General features: G+C 35.3%; 1 protein-coding gene across 8 annotated transcripts in view; it reads left to right on the top strand.

Annotated features, from left to right (window-relative positions):
* The window catches only part of kif21a (kinesin family member 21A), a 106,020-nt gene that overhangs the window by 70,190 nt on the left and 13,369 nt on the right, over window positions 1-22,461 (top strand). For 2 of the 8 annotated variants that reach the window (XM_012958728.3, XM_012958727.3), the window contains exons 21-31: window positions 2,334-2,435; window positions 3,175-3,340; window positions 5,698-5,718; window positions 9,870-9,930; window positions 10,576-10,630; window positions 11,283-11,494; window positions 11,784-11,897; window positions 12,302-12,430; window positions 17,309-17,347; window positions 18,387-18,523; window positions 20,051-20,231. In XM_012958728.3, the coding sequence (XP_012814182.1) occupies window positions 2,334-2,435; window positions 3,175-3,340; window positions 5,698-5,718; window positions 9,870-9,930; window positions 10,576-10,630; window positions 11,283-11,494; window positions 11,784-11,897; window positions 12,302-12,430; window positions 17,309-17,347; window positions 18,387-18,523; window positions 20,051-20,231 (1,217 nt within the window). 8 annotated transcript variants of the gene reach the window in all.

Below are 22,461 nucleotides of genomic sequence, written 5' to 3'. Positions count from 1 at the left end.
TGCACTGGCTACACAATTAGATGATGAGGAGGGAGGGGGAATGTGAGATGTGCAGTGACATCTAGGTAGTGCTGAACAGAAAGCTAAAGTTATTGCCTGCCCCGCCTCTATGCCTAAGGCATAGAGGCGGGGCAAGCAATATGTGATTGACAGCTGGGATATTTAAATGCCTTTATAATGGGTTTGGATGTGTTAATATAAAAATGAATTTGGGTTTCATGTTTCATTTGAAAAGGGCTTTTATTATACAGCTTTTTTATGTCTGGGTGACAGGTCCACTTTAAGTCTGCTAAAAAAGTCTGCTAAAAATCATTTAAATATTTAATAAACCCAATAGGCTTGTTTTGCCCCCTATAAAGATTAATTATATTGTAGTTGGGATCAAGTACAAGGTTCTGTTTTATTATTACAGTGTAATGAAAGTTTTTATTCACAAGCTTTTTCAATATTTATATGAAGACTCCTTGCATTTTTAATTTTCAGTCTGTAATGGAATACTGGAAACTACAGATCCTTAGTTATAGTGCTGTCTTATTAAATAAGATGTATTTTGCTGGGTCAATGCTACTGAGAATATACTGTATAATTGCCACATACCAATGCCAACAAATGTCTTCCTTAAATGAGAACTTCATTAAGGGAATACATTAAAAGAACTGCAGAATGTACAGTAGTACTAACCAAAATGTTTACTTTTATAAATAAAAAGCCTGCGACACAATGATAGCGTGTGACAGTTATTGTTTCCTATCTCCATGGTAGGCTTGTGTGCATGCACAATAATGTACTGTATGGAACACACATCAGTCAAGTGCACTTACACAGGATTGGATTTGTTAGCAAGTGCTTGTGACAGAGCTGCCCAAAATTTTACATGCATGCAAACTTGACCATGAAAAGCATTTGCATTCCACATGTTATTGTACATGCACACAAGTTAGTGATGTCAGATGATCATCAGTGGAGACAAGCTTTGTATTTGTAACTGTTTTCAATTTTGGTTTGTACTAGTTAACATTCTACCTTTAATTGTATTTTCTTCATGTTTAAGACCAAATCTGATGCTGAAATCTTTCGGCCTTTGAATGTTTTTTTTTTTTTTTTTTTTTTAGTGATATTAAGACAAAAAAACTATGTTTCAAAATATAAATGTACATGAAAAGTTACCTGATGTATTGGTCTTTTTTTCTCTGATAGGGTTGCTTTTGTAAGTAATTGTTACTTTTACTTCCTAAACCTGTTTTGCCAACCTTACTATCCCTTCTCAACCTGTCAGTTAAGGCCAAATCCATGTGCCTGGACAAACCCAATTCTTACAGAAATACTGTCATGGAAAAGCATATATATATATATATATATATATATATAATTTTTTTTTTTTTTTTTTTTTTTAAACGCATCAGTTAATAGAGCTTCTCCAGCTAAGCAAACTAAGGATTTATGGTTCAGCTGAATCCCAAAACAGTGGATTTGGTGCATCCCTAGTCATTATAATCTCAATAATAGAGCTGACTGATTGCCCAACATACCATGTTAACAGAGTGTAGTGTAATTCTCGGGGACCATTTTGTGGAGCCATTATATGACAACAACAACAGCATAGGTTTCTTTAACATTTATTTTAAAATGTAAATAAAATGCAAGCGAGGAGTGCTTAAAAACCATTATGGCTGTGCACGAAAATGGAACAAAAGTTTAGAAACAGAATAGGTGTAATATAGTTCATTAAGTACAAAGTCTGAAAAATGTAAATATATTTTAGAATGCATAAGATATTTGCTTGATTGCAACTGAAGGATAAGTAGTTAAATACTATATAAGGGCAACAAAACACAGAAAATACCCTTATGTAAGTTAGCATTGGAAACATCAAAAGCATTCCATTAAATGCTTACCCCTGCGTTTGTGCATGATTATACATTTTTATGTATGTACTTGAGGCTTACCAATGGAAGAGCGTTAAGATGTTGGCAAGAAAATGTCCCATGTGTCATTGTCTTTAAGACATATGTTTGTTTTTGTGTCTGAAAACAATTGATTATAGAGTAAAGGGCTATATGAATATACCTACTCTTATTTTCAAATGTCACTTATGGACTTGAATTTCCAGTTATTCCGCTTCTCTGTATGCTTCCTTTTTTCAGACAGGAGCCATCCAGACAAGTTTTATGACTGAGATTCTAGCTATCTTGGTAACAAAGCATTTTTGGGTAACATTTAAATAAGTCCTTCTGAAAGCCCAGACTTTTAGAAGGACTTATTTGGATTACAAACTGTTTACCTGATATAAACCTTTTACCCTCATTATCTATTCTGCCTGTGGTGTTTTACAGGAAGAAGGTGATACACTGGATGTAACAGCAGTGATTAGTTCCTGCACTTTAACTGAAGCACGTTATCTTCTTGATCATTTTCTGAACATGGCTGTTAGTAAGGTAAAGAAAATGTTTTACTCTTATTATTATACATGATACCAGTGAGGAGGTGTGAGAGAGACTAACAATATTTGGGCAGCCTAGGAGAAATTATATTTAGAAACAGAACAATATATCTCGGCTTTGGTAGAAAGAAAGAGAGAGAGAAGCTGTTGAAAATAAGAATAAGCAAATAAGCAGAGAGGCAGAGAAATATAACAAACTTAGGGATAAAAAAAACAAGTAAACAAATTCTGCAACAGAGTAACCATGGGCTAATATAGTCAATGGAAAGGAAAAACTAATTGGCAAAGAGCAAGAAAACAGGTAGCAAGCATGCAAGAGGGATGACTCAAAATGAAGCAAGCAAGGTTATAGTGGAAGTAAATCCGAGTAGTAGCTGAATATAGGCAGCGAGAAAGAAAGCAAGAGGGAGGTTACTCATTGGACAAGGGGATGCAGAAGCCAGAAAAAGAAAGCAATACTGGGATTGCAGGAAAATATTTGAGAAAAAAAAAATACATTTTCTCAAGAATTATTAGAACATAAAAAGGTGCATCATTTGAATCATTTGAGTGCCATGATTGATTTCTTTTTTACTATCAGTATACACATTTCAGTCTGCATATGTCAACAGCCAAGGAAATTTCATCTACCATTTTTATTAATGTCCCTTAACAATGTGACACTAACTGAAATATTTGATTATTTCTGATAGACAAAGGCAATCAGTTCAATTTGATTAATACTTTTCTTTCAGAGTCTTCAAGCAGCACAAAGAGAGGCTCAAATTAAAGTTCTTGAAGGACGTCTTAAACAAACAGAAATAACAAGTGCAACCCAAAATCAGCTCTTGTTTCATATGTTAAAAGAAAAAGCAGAACTAAATCCAGAACTTGATGCGCTTCTTGGTCATGCCTTACAAGGTTATTACTTTTGTAGTTATGTTTTTATGCATGCTAGTGTAAATTACCGCATGTTATATTGGCAGTGCAAAGGGACATTTATCCTTTAATCATAATTTAGTTGCTTCTGTTTTGCAGTATATGAGCTCTAATCTTATATTTTAAGAAATTTGCCCCTAAGGCTAGTATCACATTTGGTAGTTCCCTCGTCCCTAACATTAGTATTATGTATAAGAAGCTTTTTTTTTTCTCCTTTTTATTTACTTATTGTTTATACTTTTAAAGGGGCTAGCAATAGGTCTTTACAGAGTTTTATTAATTAAATCAGAAAATTGTACATATGTAGCTTCGCTGGAAATCTGTTATTCTAAAAATAGATTTAGCTTTATTTGTAGTCAGAAATCTGACATTTATACCTGTATACATTTATTTTTTAAGCGATATTAAGTAAATAACCTTCTAGCATCTACTCCTTGTTTTATTAAAGATCATATGAAAGACATTTCATTGGGAAGTGTTAATAAATTTACTAAAATTTGAACCAGTTTAAATGTTAAAACTACCACTGAATCCAACATTAAATGATCAACTTTATTATATATATATATTTTTTTTTAGAGAGGACACCCTTGGTTTATTTGGTTTTCTTTAAAGGAGAAAAAAATTTACTTCAGAATTTTGCACCTCAATGGACTATGCAAAGTCAAACAGAATTGCAAAATGTTGCACAAAAAATTTGGTTTTAGCATTTTAATATGCTGTAATTTGTTTTGAAGCTGTAAAAGGTGAAATTAAATATATCCTGCACACTACCATATAATTCTTAAATTTTATCAAAATGTATTACATTAAAAAAGTGATTAGCTAGCCTACCCTTACATTAAAAAGTCTGATTAAAACATAACTAGGTCTTAAATTCATATAATAATAATAAATTGTGCTTTTAAAAAAGAGAGGTTGAAAAATATTAAAATAGTTACAGCAGTTCATCAAGGATAAAGTTCATCTAAATGTAGCAGTTCATAAAACAGTTTGGCAGGAACTAAAATACAGCCACCTTAGGGAATAGAGAAAAAATGTGATTGATGAACTGAAAACTGGAACTAGTGGGATTAGAGCCTGTTAATAATGTTATCAATCCCCCCTTAAGGGACTTTCGGGGACAGTGAGCAGTTCAGGAAATAGTACAGATGGCATTTATTTAACAGATATTGGTGAAATGTATTACAGGTAATGGACCCATTATCCAGAATGTTTGGGACCAAGGAAATTCCGGATAAGGGGTCTTTCCGTAATTTGGATCTCCATACCTTAAGTCTACTAAAAAAATCAATAAACCATTAATTAAACCCAATAGGATTGTTTTGCATCCAATAAGAATTATTTATATCTTAATTGGGATGAATTACAAGGCACTGTTTTATTACTACAGAAAAAAGAAAATCAGTTTAAAAATTGTGAATTATTTGATTAAAATGGGAGACAGACTTTCTGTAATTCGGAGCTTTCTGGATAATGGGTTGCCGGATAAGAGATCCCATACCTGTGTGTGTGTGTGTGTGTATATTATATATATATATATATATATAAGTTTATTTTTGGGTTGTGGTTACATTGTTTAAAGAAGACATGTTTCTGTTGTGGTGCTTCTCAACAACTTGGTGACATACTGCAGTTGGGCCACCTTGCAAAAAGATTTTCAGGCCCCCTCTACTTCTTGTTATCCTCAGTGTCACTTACTTCCTTCTGCCCTGCCTCATGCTCTGTGTTGTCTCGCTCTCAGCATGCAGCAAACGCGAGGGATGCATGTCTGGGCCCCATGGTGATGGGGTCTGCTGCACACAAGTTAAGTCACTGTCTACACTCCAAACACGGTCCAAAAAAAGTTGTTTACTTTGTCCCTCTAGGCCAAGTTGGCAACCTATAGGCCAGTGCATGGGGCCCACTAACAGACCTGCCTGATCAATATTTGGTCCAAAATCCGCAATATATGATTTGGACAGGTTTAAAAATCCTGTTGGACAATAAGAACATTAGCACGCTGATGCAGCCCTTATCCAACGGGTCTCCTTAGGCCCCACTGGGTGATCCAGTCATTGGCTGTAAAGATTGTATCAGCCCAATTTGGCCAAGCTTGTGGGTGGCCAGATTGGGTGTATCTGGCTGTGTATAGCCAGTTTTATGCACTAATACTATCCATACCTACTTTATTGCAGAAGCAGTGTGTTGGTTTCTGTCCTTTTCAGAATAAATATTTTCTTGCAGTATTCCTTTCATGTGATCTTTAATTAAAATTTGTTAAATTGTGCTTTGTATTGTTTGGCTGATTAGATTTTGATTGCAGTGTTTTTGTTCCCTTGTTGCTCAAACTTACACAGATCTAGATAGCATACCGCTAGGTAAGTATTTTAGCTTACTCCATGTTATGCAGATGCATGACTTACTAATTTTTCATAAGCACTAACTAGAAGACCACGCAGAGTTTCTGACCATGTGCACATTCTGCATGTATTTTTATGGAAAGCATTCTTAACTCATAGTCTATGAACTTCATTTCTCTTGAAATGCAGAACACGTTAACTGTTAAATGCTAATTATTATTGCCCTTATAATAGATTATACATACCATTAACAATTGTTAACGTGAAATTTATAACAGCTATACTCCATAACATTAGGTTTTTCCTTAAATAATCCTTTTGCCAAAAAAGCACCATCTCTCTCTTTAACAAATAATACTAGTGTCTTGCTCCAATGTATCTGTATTTGTTAACATGTAAGGCAAACCAAATTTCATTTAAGGTAAGCCAAATCCGTGAACAGTTGGCAAAGTGTATTGAGTAAAATTCTATTTTTTTTCTTACTTCATAGCACAAATGCTTATTATTTCACTGAATATCCCTACCTAGCACGAGTGCTAGCAAGAGATATTCTAGTCCCCCAGATTATTAAATGGAGACAGCTGTACTTTACACTTTTGATCAAACTGTGTATAATGGTGTGTGCAATCACTTTCATAGATGAATATGTCATGGCCCATTAATGTTCATTATTTTGGTTCTCATTTTATTGGCCTTACTCATCAAGAAAAAAATCTGACACTATGGGGCAGATTTATTAATGTATGATCGGTCCGAATCCGACTTTTTGTACTGAGCGTATTTTCTGTGACAATTTTGTACCTTTGCGCGACTTTTTTGTACCAAAGTAGAGTGCTATTGAGGCCTATGGGAGGCTTCCAAAATCATGCACAGAAGGATCAAAGTCGGAAAGGTTTTCCCACCGTTTACGATAGTTCGATATGAAAATTTTGTGACTTTCGGATCGCCAATACGATATTATCGTGACTATTCCGATTTTTTCATAACCATTTTGTGATATTTGAGATAATCAGAAATTATCGTATCCAATCCGAATATTACCCATTTTGGGATTTAAACCTGTACTTTGATGAATGTACCCCTATGTGACGTTAACCACTGGTCCACTAGATCATTACACCAATATATTACAATCTTAAATATGTTTAAAATCTTAAATTTGCAATGTTTTAAAGTGTTTTGTATATGAAGTTGCAGTTTCTTTCTCATGTTACTTGTTGCAACTCCTCCAGAGCAGGAGATAAAAATGTTAGAAAAATACCATTGCAGTAGTGTCAGTGTGAATTGGCAGTGCATTGATTCACTTAGGGTACTGGCGCACAGGGGGAGATTAGTCGCCCGTGATAATTTTTTACTACCGTGCGCCACTAATCACCACGAAATGCTTTCTCACTGTTGATTTACATTATTGCAGGACGGAAAGCACACGTGGTGCTTCGTTTTTTTTTTTAACTTGCCTCATGAATAAATATCAAGTGTCTACTATAGTCAAAAATGCCTTTCACTGCCTCACAGGCCTGCCTTGTGCTTTAAGTACCCGAAGAGGCAGATTTACTATGTGGTGTAGAAAATGGCGACTATGTTTGTCACACATCAGAAGGCTTCACTGCATAAAAAAGCTACCTTGCATGTATGCTATGGATTACTGGGCTGGAGTTTGATTGATTTGACTGGTCAGGTATTGCTAGGATAGGACCAGTCTGTGACAGTAAAGCAGTTATGGAGTGGGACTGAATGTTACAGATTACTACTGATACTTTCTACTGTATGAGAGGTCATGAGCTACATTACTGAGTTTCTTCTAGTACAGATTGTTAAAGCATTGCTGTGTATTCTCTGCTTCCATAGTTACAGATTAAATACAACTAAATATATACATTCTCTGTAAGTACAGGCTGTTAGAAAACTTAGAGGCCTGCTTGTAGCTTTACCATAACTATGATATGCAGTTATGAATTTGCATAGGTTTGCCATACATGACTGCAAGAAAACTAGAAATACATGTCAGAAATAGAACAATGGCACATTGTTCTTTTAGAATTAGATGCGGCTCCACAGAGCTGAGGATATTGGCATATATATTTGCATTAGAGAAAAAAAATAAGAGTTGCAGTGTGCCATAAAATACATTCCAACATAGATCCTTACTAGATGTAGCATGATACAAAAGCTACTGTGCTCCTGAAATAAGTGTGTGTGAACTTGTGGTACACTTAGTTGTGTAATATTGGACTGCCCAATAAACTAACACAGATTTGTTTACATTTCTAATGCTGGCCACACTCTCCAGTTGCTCTCCTCCAACAAATTTGTTGCAATAAAAGCCTTGTAAATCACTTGTTCATTTAAGTAAACCATATTTAAGTAACCCCACTGTGTACTTTCAACTGCCCTATTATGTATGCGATCACTGTGGAGTGAGGAGCATTTAGGGAGTTTTGCTATTTTCTTCCTGTAACATGTTTTGTTTAGACAAATCTGTTCCTAATTCTTTCTTATTATGGATTGAGATTTAATCAACACTATTTTTATAAAGGCAAAGTTGGCTCCTTCAGTTACTTGAAGAAACACAAGTATTTTTCCCACCAAACAGTATTAGAAATGTGCTCATTTGGCATTCAGACTTGCTTTGAAAAAAAAACAGATGTACCACAGCTATGCCACTTCAGAAATGATAACACAGAGGGGCCAAATGCAAGCTTTCTTGATGTTATGGTATTGTGCTAAGCACTATTAAGTTCAGAAATTGAAGTAATATGTTAAATAATTTGTTAAGTAATATGTTGAGATAAACCCCACACACTTATAACACTACTACTTTACTAAGCAAAATGGCTACCGACAAACAATCCTAAACAAAACAACACTAATGCTAAACAGTTATTAACACCTAATACTTACCTTTGTTTAGGTAGTGAAGTTCAACACGTTTCCAGAAGAGCTGCAGTCTTTATATGAAGTTAGAATCCCTTGGGCCTTTGGTCAAAATAGTAAACTTCAATGGAAGATTAATTGTCTAGGCACTCTTAAAGTCCTAAATGGGATTCCACTGAACAATCATGTGCAAGTTCGTTTCTTGGGTACTCTGAACCAATCTAACATCACAATCTAAGCACGCTAACTCTGCCTGTAACATAGGGACCTATCAGAACAAACTGATAATCCCTCCCATATTCCTGTATAATAATCTAGAGCAAACTCCCCCTCTCAAATAGTGGAAGAAAGATGTAGGGATATCATAAAACAGATTCTGGGTGGGGTACAGGGTCTGTGGTGTGAAGTCTCCTGGGCTCTTTTGCTTAGTGTTTGCTGTAAATAAACAACCTGCCCAAGTGTCTGCTATCTCCTGTTTTTTTAAAATTAAACTCAGCATAGTTGCATATCAGAACAAAAATAATTTATATTTTTTTTTATCACATTGCATATGGGTTATAATGTGGACATTGCTCTACATTTTGTCTTCATGTGTGTTCTCAAAAGGTAAGGTGTCACCCAGTTTCTAAGATTTAACTAAGTATAAATTCAAGGCATGATTTATGCCCAGGTATGCTTTCAGTCTTGTTTTTAGTGGTAATTGCAGTGTTGCATTTTCAAATGCAGACAAATCCTGACTTTGTAGCCTTTGCTAAGTTTATAGTTGATGTTAATTTCAGCCGCAGGCACATTCATTGATTCTTATGTTGAAATGGCATCTGCTTGTAATGATTATTTCATATTTACATATTTGTCTTTCTTGTTACTTATTTTTGATGTGATTTAATATTTTACAATTCTGTATTTATTTGTTTTTTTTATAATTATCCATTAACTAGAACATTTTTACTTTTCATTTTAGAAGCAAGGTGCTTTATCTATATAGGTATAGAGAACGTATAATAGACTTTTACAAACTAAAACAGAGTGACTAGGTTTTCTCTCTCTAGGTTTTTCAAATGGGAGATTCTATAAATCTAAGCCAAGTATTACTCTTAACAAAACTAAACAAAAACCTAACTAAACAAAACCCTGCTGTAAGTTTTGAGGGTATAGTGGCCCCAATTAATGGTCTTAACATGTTGCACTTACACAAATTGTGTATTGTCAAATTTTTCTTTTTATTGTAAGTACAAAAGTTCATTAATGCATTCTGTTTATCAGTTTTTCATTTTTGTTTTGCATATTTTTGACAGAAAATGCAGAAAACAGCAGTGATGATGATGGATCATTACAGAGTCCCAGTACAGAAGGCGGGTATGTACTGTTTTTTTAGTATTCAGTTTTTATTGTCCTTTTGTAAGTATTTTAGTTTAAGGGTGTGATTTGGTCATGTGGTAATTTGGAGCATTTTTTAACTGCAGGGGTAGAAGAACAAGAAACAGTTTAATGCAGATGATTATTGATAGACCCATGTGCCCTTACCCTAGAAAGCGAAATAAAACCCACCAAAGTATTCAGCTAGCCTGTGTATGGCACACACAGGCAGCATAGGGCAGGCAGAGTATGGCACATACAGGCAGCATAGGGCAGGCAGTATATACAGTGACAGTGATCTGTGTGAACAGGTGAATAATGTGGACGATTAAAATCTGAGCCTAAGGTGTGAACAATGTATTATTGGAGGCAAAACAATTCTGTTGGGTTTATTTAATGTTTAAATAATTTTTTAGTAGACTCAAAGTATGGAAATATAAATTATGTAAAGATTTCTTATTTGGAAAACCCCAGGCCCTGAACATTTTGGATAACGGGTCCCATACCTGTACTATCTTTTTTGAGGAATCAGTTTATACTGCACAATGGGAAATATAATCAATGCTGGCTCTGTGAATAATGTATTTTTGGATGATAGATATTATACACACAAAATATCAATATCTTTTTTTCCTTTTTATAAAGTTCCTTGACCTCTGATCTCATGAAACTGTGTGGTGAAGTCAAGCCAAAAAGCAAGGTAAGATTTCTACAGTCTTTGCATATGTGTATGTTCATTGGATCTATAGTAAATTAACAGACTATAAACTTTGCTCAAAGTTTGTTTTCAAGAGAATTTAGAAGTAGTTCTAATTTTCTTACACTTTATAGGCTTATCTGTAGGTTAGATTTAATTGTCAGAAAGCAGGAAGCATCTGTTTTCCCCCTTTTTTTAACCACAGTGTAAGTGCGCAGTTTTGATAAAAGTCTCAAGCAAATGCTTTCCAAGTGGAAGTAGCAGTACAGCAGATGATTCTAAATTTGTTTCCTAAAAACATCCATTCAGTCTTAGGTTTATCATTTATTTTTTCCATTGTGAGACACCACATGTCTGAAGCTTTTTTACTTGAAAAATATTAGCAACTATTCTAGTGCTTTTATTGACCATAGGTGTAGATTCTTTCCTATGGAGAAATTTTATCCATCGTTTAATAACAATATCAGTATCAATTTCATAATTATGGTTACATTTCATTGCACATCAAGATAGAAATATATATGTTAAAGAAAGAGAAACAAGCCTTTGTAAAATATCCATGGTAAATTAACGTTATTTAAGATTATTAAGATAAACAATATCTTAAAGTAAATTAAGAATATTTATTGATAAGATTTTTCTCATTTGTTACCAGGCACGGAGAAGAACCACAACCCAGCTTGAGTTACTCTATGCAGACAGCAGCGAGTCTACTCCAGATGCTGGCACTGGAGAGACATGTATACCAACTTCCCTCCCCCCTGTTTCAGAAATGCAAGTGTCTGGGCTGAATATAGAATCAAGTGTCAATACTGTTAAGGAGAAAGAGATGCTGCATTCTGGCATACCTTCTAGAACAGGCAGCATGTAAGTCTGTCCTTGCATTAACCTAGCATGCACTGTTTCTTTATAATATCCTTTAAAAAAACTATCCCCATCATCTACAGATTTGAAAACTGAGCCCTTACATATTCTGCTCCTTTATGGAGATTGCCATGGTTCGATTAGTGAAATATTGTAGCAAGCTATAGCTTTACTGAAGTCACCTACTGACATTACATGATGCTGAAAGCCCTGCCAGTTGCCTGCTGCATCATTGTTTTCATGTAACTGTAATTCTCTGCTCCCTATTGACTTAAAGATCTATTTTCTTAAGATCAAAACCGGTAACTTTGACTGACAAAAGAATTCCAGAACAATCACCAGCAACAAGAAGGAGAGTATATGACAAAGGTGGTGATAAATCAATAAAAAACAAAGAACAAAAGTTGTAAGTATACCAGTATGCCAAACTGTCACAATAGAGATATGTGTATTAGAATTTGTGTATTTTACACTTGAGTATTTGAACAATTAAATATAGCTCAGGTAATGTGTTGCACTGAAAGTTATCTCCAAGGCTGGACATCATTATGTCATAAGGGACATTTCGTTTCTGCTTTTGCCCAGTGTGTGGAATTACCTTGCAGATTCATTTTGGTATATTTATCCTTGTGTAAGCCTCTGCTTCTTTAGCCTATCTCTAATATTCATTCATAGGCTTGATCATATGCCATTCACCAGACATGCATGTGCAAATCATTTGGAGGGCACACCAGTTATCGCTAAATCACTACTGACTTGAATATTGCATGACACGTTGCACTGAGCATTCAATGTTCTTTTTTCTTGTAGCTCAGATTCTGGAACCTCGGAGGCTAGTTTGTCTCCTCCTTCTTCCCCAACAAGCCGGCCCCGTAATGAAAAGAATGTTTTTAGCCGTCTCACAGTTTCTCAGGCAGACACAGCATTTCAGCAGGATAAGTAAGTGACAGGAGAAAGATTCAATTCTGTAAAATTAGAAGACACAAAGGAGAATTTTTAACATGCAATTAATTTTTAAAATATTTTGCCAAACTGGCAAGATGCATATACAGTATAAGATATCATAAAATATATTGTTTTTTAATAAGGTAAGAAATTAAGCTTACCTCAAATATTTTAATAATATTCAGTCTGTAATGGAATTGTAGGGGCAAAAATCTCCCAACCCATAAATTGAACGTTTATTTATATTAAAACCTGAAATAAACTATTTAAAAGTTAAAATTCTTAACTTTATGGCAATAAATTCTGTAAGATTTAAACAGCGTCATAGCATATTTTAGAGCAATCGATCCTTTAGGAGTGAACGTTCTTCTTAGAAAACAAGTAGATGTATGGGCAAATGATTGTCTAAAACTTTAACTGGCGTAAAACTCCAGCTGCTCTCAAGGCAATTACTGGAACTAAGTATTTTTTGTTAAATATATTAATAGCTTTAAGCCCCATAGGGTTGTTAGATGCATGGGCAAATGATTGACTATCTACTTGTTAAATATATTACTAGTAAGTGCCTTATATGAAACTATTTTGTATTAATTTAGTTTGATAATCTGTTGGATTTAGTCTTTCCAACCTCTGTTGTTGTATCTAAGTTTTACAGACTAATGTTGCATTTTAAATAATTATTACATAATAATGAAACCCCTATTTGTTTGGGTTGTTTGTTTGTTTTGCATTGTATGTTTTAATAAGTATAGTTAATCTATAAGGAACATTTTTGGCATTTTATATTCAAAGGCCTGGCTGTAGAGTTAAACAGCTGTCATGCCTCCTGCCTCCAAATTACACAGTGTAGCTCACGTCTTTCAGATTTAAGTGGTACAAGGTGTGAGCGGTGGAGCTGGCAATTTCAGGCAGCTCAAACTAGGCTTACATGAAAGCTCCTTCCAGTCTTGATGCAGTATATGGAAGGTATTTCAGTAAATTCCACTTTCTAACCCATGGTTCTCACTGGGACATCTACAAACCTGGATATTGTTTGTACCCTTGTCCTTATTTATGCATTTTATTGAATGCTTCTCAGACTTCATGTTCACAACTGTCTACTAGCTGATGTACCTGGCATTTGCCTGTGAATGTGTTGTTACATCTTTAACAAAATAGGATCAATTTTTTTTTTTTTGTTTTGCAAAATTGTTTTTTGTTTGTAAAATGTCAGTTATAGGAGTACTCTTCAGAAATAAACAAAAATGCCTTAGTAAACAACCATACAATTAAAGGTATAGTCACTATGTCCACATAGTTGCTGGTGATTAAGTGTCAGAAACAGGCTAAAAATTAGTCATGAAAAGAATGTTCAGTATCAGTAAACTAAACTTGCAATGAATTGAGAGTTTTCTGTTTGAAGGTACCTACAAATAAGCCCATAATAGTGTCAATCGATCCATAGGCTTTAATACCTGATCATGAATAAGTTAGTTTTGATTGAGCATAGGTTTCCCAACTGTGGGCTTGGTTTCCTTAAAGCCAAAAGGAGGAGGTAGGTAGGCCCTTCTAAAGGCTGCTTTAAGTTTTTGTTGCAGGGTTGACGTGCCTCAAATTTCTCAAATCATGTGGCTATCTTTTTAAATATTCTCATGAAGTCTTAGCCATCTAACCATTATGTTGTATCTACCCCTCTGTTTTCCACAGTGTCTCGTGTAACATAGTAAGTTAGCTTGAAAAAAAGACACACCTTAAGGCAAAAACCCCATCTGTTGCCTCTAATTTGCTGCAGAGGGGGAAAAATTCCTTCCTGTCTCCAAGATGGCAATCTGACCAGTCCCTGGATCAACTTGTACTAAGAGCTATCTCCCATAACCTTGTATTCCCTCATTTGCTAAAAGGCCATCCAACCCCTTCTTGAAGCTATCTAATGTATCAGCCAGCACGACTGATTCAGGGAGGGAATTTCAGAACTTCACAGCTCTCACAGTAAAAAATCCTTTACATATATTTAAACTTCTAATCAGAATGGGTGCCCTCGTGTCAGTTTGAAAGACATACTGGTAAATAAAGCGTTAAAGAATATTGCCATTGAATTGAAACACACAAATAAATATCTTTTTTTCTTCCTACATTTAAAAAACCTACTTAAATAGCTAACACAACACTGTAACCAGCATGTACCCATTTAAGTATGAAATTACTTTTTAGTATGCATTTAAAAGAATTCGTTTATTTATTGCATAAAAGAGCCCACTCAAGTTGGCATGCTTTTTTCACATATTTCAATTAGTTTAGTTTCTTATCAGCCTGAGGCATGCTGCTAAAGTCCATTTATCCACCTCCTTACTGGCACTCTCTTACTGGATCACCCTATCTTTCATAGGGAAGGACAGATATTTTATGGGTCATATTGGGTCATATTGACTGATAGAAAGGAGAAAGAAGGAAGACTGTATTTGTGATGTGTTCTAATGGATTTTCTTAGTTTGCTTTCTTATACAATGTTTCTGTACTGTTCTAAAAGTGAGCATGTATGTCTAATTAACTCATACTAATTCAGAATTAGATCATTTCAGCCATTGCTAATTTATTCATTTTAGATTTTCAAAATTTAGCTATTACTAATACTACATTTTAACAAATTTACTCCCCTTCTCTTACTTATATTTTCAGAAATAAATATATTTCCTATATATCTGTCATGGCTTTCTTTGAAACTGTGAATAATTGATTTGTTCTGTGCTTGCTGTGCACTATAAGGCTATAAACCCATTTCTTACCCGAACCAGCTTTATTGCTCATTACATTGGATTTTTCACTTAGAGAAAATATCGATGTGCAGAGCACTTCTCGGTTTTACCTATGAGGCATACACAAGGAATATTTGAACTAGAAAAATTAAGCCATTCACAAGGGATTAGACTGTTTTGCACTATATGTGTCTGCTACCATGACTGACCTTAGTCCTATACACTTAATTAATGTTAAGTATTAATAATGAAGGCAGTTTACCATTATATTGACTGAAGCCTTGATAAGAGATAACTTCTAGAATGTATTTCCGTGTAACAGAATATTGGTACCTCAGCAAAGTGTTGTTTAGAGTCTACTGAGGTTTAAAGATGCATTAAAGCCTGTCTGTGGTTGGAATTATTTGAAATATCCTATTGGAATATTCAGATATGTTCAAAGTGCTTTTTTCTCTCTCTTTGAAAATGCCAGTGCTCAATAATGTTCAACACTTCAGCTTGTGCAGAACTACATCTTTTAGCAAGATGATAAAATGTACTTTATGTTGGGACATGTACAGCAACAGCTCAAACACCAAACTCTCTTTTTGGGTCTATTACATGTAGTGATGAGCGAATTTGTGGCAAAACATTTGCGGGTACCTCGTTACTTTTTGACACAACCACAAATTTTTAATGTGAATCCATGACTGGTAAAAAAAAATTCACTCATCACTAGTTACATGTGTATGGCTTATATATAGTATGAATGCTACAGCAGGGTATCTCTTACACCAGTTGGCATATTTTGCAGAAAGTGATATCTTTTTTACATTCTCCCTTTAATAAATATGCCCTTTACTGACTTTTGATTTAACCAGTATTTTAACATATTTGGGGAAAATAAAAAAATAAAGACTTCAGGGAATGCTGCGGTTTATAATATTATATAATGCTGTGCTACTAATCACATTATCATGATTTGATACCTTGCCCATTGTTTTTATTGGTCAGAACATTAAGTGACTGTTCATTTGAAAGATGTGTTATTCTGTCACCAAGACCTCAATTTAAATCTGTACTAAAAACATATCATTCTCTGTAAAATCACTAACATAGGGAGCCCTGCTCTTAGTTAATGGAGGCTGGTGTCACTAATACCTAGTAACCTCTGTGATGCACTCTTTCAAAACATTTCACCATATGCAGATCAAAACGCACAGTTTTACCAGTTGCAGTAACACATAACATTTAATTTGATGTTAATGACAAGTTAATGATACCAAGGGGGTATTTACTAATGCTTGTTTTTTTCGGTTTGGGTTTTTTGTCTCGGAAAAAAAAGCAGGAATTTGTTGCAATTTATTATGCGACAAAACTGAGTGCAAAAATACGCCTGCTAAAAAACCTGTTGAGACTATGTAGAATTTGACGGCACGTACCACTTTTACAATTGGAAGATCTTTCTTTGCTTTATGGTTTTAGAGGTTTTTGGGTTTTTTTGATGCAAACTTTTGTGCGACAAAACTAAAAAGTTTTGTTTTTTCGCATGTCAAGTCCAGAAAGGAGCGGTTTTCTGTTTTTTCCATGGGTTCTATTTGTTTGTGCTTTTTAAAATTTTTTAGTAAATGACTGCCATTCATGGAAATGAGTTTAGTCGTGGTTTAAAAAATATATATAAAACCACAAAAATCCAAATGCTAATAAATCATCCCCCCCTCCCACACACACAGACATGCCAGCGCTTGGTTTCTATAGGTCACTAAGCCAGTTCAAAACTATGAACATATTACTTTATCTTTAATTGTTTCTGTGCCCCCTAATCCACAGAAAGCTGATCTGTTGCTCTACATTTGTGTTTGACCTCCACTGGTTAGCTTAAAATGCAAGAGTTGTAGTTCAGCCCACTGAATGGGTTGAAGGTGCCTGGCCTACAGATGGAGCATACTTTATGTAGGGTGACATTTGGCTCAGATTGCTCATCATGTCTCATCAAATCATTCCAGTTAAACAGTTGTCACACATTTCTTCACTAAAATAAATGTGGTGATGTCAGAACAAAGTTTGCTCCATCTGTATACTGATGAGTTTTAAGTAAAGAAACTGTACCCTGCTGATCTCTATGTTCTTTCCTCTTGCACTTGACTACTGTTCTTTATAGGTCTGATGAAAGTGATTCCTCTATGTCCGAGGTACACAGGTACAGAATTCTTCTTTGTAGAACTTGTTCCCATCGCAAGTAATGCTTTTTTTTACCTGCATGCTTACTTGTGTTTATAACTGCTTTTGTCATTTAATCCATTCTTTGTGAGGAGAAATGGCATAAACACCTTTTAAAGCTACATTTTTTTTTTATTTGCATTTTTTGTTTCAAAATCAAAGCAATTTAACCATTCAGTTTCATATTTTCTTTTTTTGGCAGCTTGTACTCTGTTTTGCATGTTTATTTTTTAAATTCATATTAATGCAATTTACATTTCAAAATATGCATGGAGATACTTCTTGTGAAATACTGGGGTAATATGCTGTACTGCTTTCTATGTAAAAGTGAAACTTAGAAACTACAATGTATGCAATGCTTTTGACACAAAATAGGGCACTTTGTCTCATAAAAGTGTCACATTTACCTTCTTGCTACACTACCTGTCACTGTTTAGTTTTGCCCGCTTACACACATTTCATGCATGATTTAATTTACAGTAACATGCATATGATTGATTTTCTTTGAATGTATTTTTAAGGAATATTGGTGATTGCACAGTTTGGGGAGCAGCCACAAAGTTAATGCTGTTAATTCAGTTTCAGCAGTACTCCACTCAGTGGTATGGAGTAGGGATCCCCAACCTTTTATACCAGGGAGCCACATTTAAATGGAAAAGTGTTGGAGAGCAACACAAGCATGAAAGATGTTCCTGGGGGTGCCAATAAGAGCTATAATTGGCCACTTAATAGCCCCTATGTGGACTGGCAGCCTACAGAAGGTTCTGTTTTGCAGTTTACTTGGTTTTTATGCAACCAAAACTTGCCTCCAAGCCAGAAATTCAAAAATGAGCTCCTGCTTTGAGGCCACTGGGAGCAACATCCAAGGGATCGGTGAGCCACATGTTGCTCAGGAGCCACTGGTTGGGGAACATTGGAGTAGTTTCACTGTTGTGTTACTTATATAGACAAATAAGGCTTACAAGTATACGTTTTTTAATGTGTCAATTTACGACTTTTATGTTTGTCCTTATATCTAGGGGCGTTATTAACCCATTTCCTGCAGCTAAAAGCAGTAAGACATCACTTCTACAATGCATTCATATAGCTGAAGGGCACAACAAGGCTGTGCTGTGTGTGGACGCTACTGATGATCTATTATTCACTGGTTCCAAAGGTCAGACATATCAGTGTTGCATGCTATCGCCACTGTGTTTATATTTTATTTATGTTGTCACTTTTAATTTTCCTTATATACCTTACTCTTTCTGGCCAAATGCATTTTTTTCCATCAGGAAATGATTGTTGTGATGTTGCTCTGCTTAAGTTGGAAGAGCTTTCTGGTGTTTTCCTGATCAGTTCTCAGCAGAGCAACATCACAGATTTCTTTTGTTGGATTTAATTTATTGCTGACTGTAGACAGGTGGCCAAAATGACCAGCAAGTGATTTTTTTTAAAAAAAAATTTTTAGTGGTGTAAAAGCTGCAAATATCTTGAAAACAGAAAAAAAGGATTTTTTTTACGATCTTAAATAAGTACTGAGGGTTTACTTTTCCTGTAAATGGAAGGGAAACATGTTTTTTTTGGGAATGAAGCCTAAAACAGAATATTCCTTACTATATTTATTAGACAGCGCTTAAATATTTTGTTATTATTAATAGCTATAAAAAAGGCAACATATTCTGCAGTTGCTGAGTAGTAATATTAGTAGTAACTAATATTGACTGATAAATGAGGGAAAGAGGGCCCTGCTCAATAAAGCATATAATCTAAAATATTGATTTCTGTGTATATTAACTAAAGTAGCTTGCCATATATTGTTTTTCTGATTATATTTCATCCATTCCTCCAACTCCAGATGTACAAACAAATTAGAACCAATACAATAGTTAAAGAGGGCCCTGTCCAAAAGAGCTTACAGTCTAAAAGTTTGCACATGCATTGTAAAATGGGTTTGATTTGTTTGGTTACCATGATCTGCTTGCCTTCAGGCCAAATTACAGGTAGATGCAGCAACTATGGCCTCCTAGACAATAATAAGCTTAATTGCCTGACAGGGTTTTAGTCCTAAAATATATCTGGACCATCCAGTGATCAGACCTGAGGTCTATATTTTAGGGAAAGTCGCAGGGTAACACAGAAGCAAGATTTTTAGTTGGAACTGCTACACCCAAGACCATAATGAAGACTAAGTGGCACATTTACTAATCCACGAACGTCCGAAAAGCGTCCGAATGCGTTTTTTTCATAATGATCGGTATTCACGAAAGTCGTAATGGCTATGAAAAAGTCGCGACAATTCGCGCAAGTCGTAACGGCTACGAAAAAGTCGCGACAATTCACGAAAAAGTCGCAACTGTGACGAAAAAAATACGAAAAAGTCGCAAAATGTTCGTTTCCAATCCGATTTTTTCCCATTCGGATTCGCGGATTAGTAAATCAGCTCCTAAATGTCCTTAATAAAATGCCCAAAAATAGTGGTTTTGGTGCATCCCTACTTGAAATAGTAAGAAATAATTATGACTTTGCTTATAATGTCATGTCTTTATATAACCACGTTGTGATGTTTTCAAACACTAGACTTAAGATTTTGTGACAAAACATTTAGTATGGTGCATATATATATATATATACTCATGATTGTTAAATTTATAAGAACTCTTAATGTTGTTTTTTTTTTTTTGTTTCACACTCTCTGTTGTAGATCGTACTTGTAAAGTATGGAATCTTGTTACTGGGCAAGAAATTATGTCCCTTGGAGGCCACCCCAATAATGTTGTGTCTGTAAAGTATTGTAACTACACAAGCCTAGTGTTTACTGTTTCCACATCTTACATTAAGGTGTGGGACATCAGAGACTCTGCTAAATGTATTCGAACACTTACGTAAGTAGTGTTACATTATTATTAGGAATTAGTTATAAGAACTGCAAATTTCAGTCTCAGTAACACATGCACAGTCATGTTTATGCTTTCATTTTTCTGTTCCATGAAGACGCTGTACATTAATGATAAAGTGAACATTTATTTACACCTTTAGGTAGCTTGAGTTAAAAAAGGTGAAATTGCTTTTGAGATGCCAGATGCAGTATTGCATCTGACAGTTTGTTTCATGCCTTAAGAAATATGTTCATGGGCTAGTAAAGAGCAGCATCAAGAATGTGAAGACATAAGCTAATTCATTTTAAAAACACAGAATTTGACAGAAAGCAAGAGCAGGTGGCCACTGTAGCTTTCACCTCTGCTTTATTAGGTGCATTGCTTGAAGCCATGCTTGTTTAATTTCTTTCCTCACAGTTCTGACTTATGATGGATGTGTGTCTGTAAAACACTTTTGACATTGAAAATGTTATAGAAATTATTATGAGGATGAATGGTTTGATAGTCTAAAGTCCAAGCTTTGTCTTCACCATTCAACAGCCATGGCAGGTGAAGAACAAGAAATGTACCTTGAAGTTGTTTAGTCCCATTGTAAACATGAACCTGCAAATGGAGCATTTGGTTAGAATAAGCTGCCAGGACACTTCCATCTCCACCAAATTATTTGCAGGAATTAACCCTTTAAGTGCCAGCAGAATTTGACATTTCGGTTCCGCTCAGTGCCAGACGTTTTGTAAACATTCTGTGCTCTCTCAATTTAGGGGCTTTTACTAGGGGAAGGGTTAAGTTTAGGTTTTAAAAATGAAAGCCAAGGGTCCACTGAACAGTTTGATGCCCATTGTGCATAGGATCACCAATGTATATGGCATTTAGAGACCCCAAAAGAAAGTTAGTGCATACAAAGTGTATACGCTGCAATATAAGCTACCGGTATGTGCATTATGTGCCATAAGACCCCCTAACAGTACGGAGACCCTAGAAAACTATACATTTTCCGAAAGTACACATTCTGACAAAACAAAAATGGGTAAATACATCTTTCTACTGCAAACTACCAAACTACAAAGCTATGCTAAACAGAACGGTTTTTGTGACATTTCTGAAAATCGTCACAAAGCTTGCATGTTGCCCCATTATGTACCCCACATTTAGTGATGTACCAACATAAAACACTCTAAGTATGAACGCCAGGGGTCTACTGAACAGTTTGGTGCCCAATATGCATAGATATATCAAACTATGTTGGGTACAGAGGAAGCCAAAGTGAAATACAGCAGACAAGATGTCCATGTGCAAAGACAAGTAACAAAGAACAATGTGAAATGCAATAAAATTGCTAAAAATAAAATCAATGGGTTTTTTTTTCCTAGTAATATCTGCGGTCAGAATAACAGTTTGAGTATTTTGGTTGGGCAAATAAGTTTTACAGACAAAGTCAAGCGAACAACAATGATGCACAACTGAAAATGCAATATAATGGTTAAAAATGCAATAAAATGGTTAAAAATGCACCAAAATCACAGAAAATATAGTAAAAACACCAAAATAATACACAAAAGGTATTGCGCAGTGCGGTTAGCGAATACGCTATCCGCAATGGCAATAAAACATTTTTTTCAGGCAAGAATAAAAACTATGCGATAAAAAAAAAAAATATTACATAAGTGTGTAAGTATGTGTGTACACTAGGTAAAATGTGTTTTGTGTGTGCAAGTAAGTGTGAGTGCTGTAAGTGCTGTGAATGTGTGAAAACCCCCAACCCCCCCAAAAATGTATGTGTGTGTAAGGGAGAGGAGACACAGGAGAGGCAGCTGCAGACGATCGTGAGTGGGCAGTGCAGAAAGGGGGGGTGAGAGCAGAGGTGGAGTGGAGGAAGGGAGAGCAGGGAAAGCCTGGCACATAGAATGCACGTGCCAGGCTTTTGCTATGGGGCCCCTGGGCGATCGCGCCCCAGGGGCCACTCGTTGAAAAGCTGCTCCTCCGATCCCAAACCTGGAAGTGCAGCAGGACGTAGATTCTACGTCCTGTGGCACTTAAAGGGTTAAAGTGGACCTGTCACAATATTTACAAAACCTTTCTTATCACTTTAGTTGAGCAAAATAAACTTTACTTACTCTACATAAATTATGTTCGTCTTGTGCTCAGTCTTGTAAGTAACAATCACACCAAGCAGGCAGCTGCCATTTTGTAAACACTTATTAAGACAAGCTGTATCATCCCAAAATCTTGCTTATGC

The sequence above is a fragment of the Xenopus tropicalis genome, chromosome 3 (genome assembly GCF_000004195.4).
Source record: "Xenopus tropicalis strain Nigerian chromosome 3, UCB_Xtro_10.0, whole genome shotgun sequence".
Classification (NCBI taxonomy): Eukaryota; Metazoa; Chordata; class Amphibia; order Anura; family Pipidae; genus Xenopus; species Xenopus tropicalis.
The sequence above is the reverse complement of the archived record's forward strand: the minus strand, read 5'-3'. Positions and strand labels throughout refer to the sequence as shown.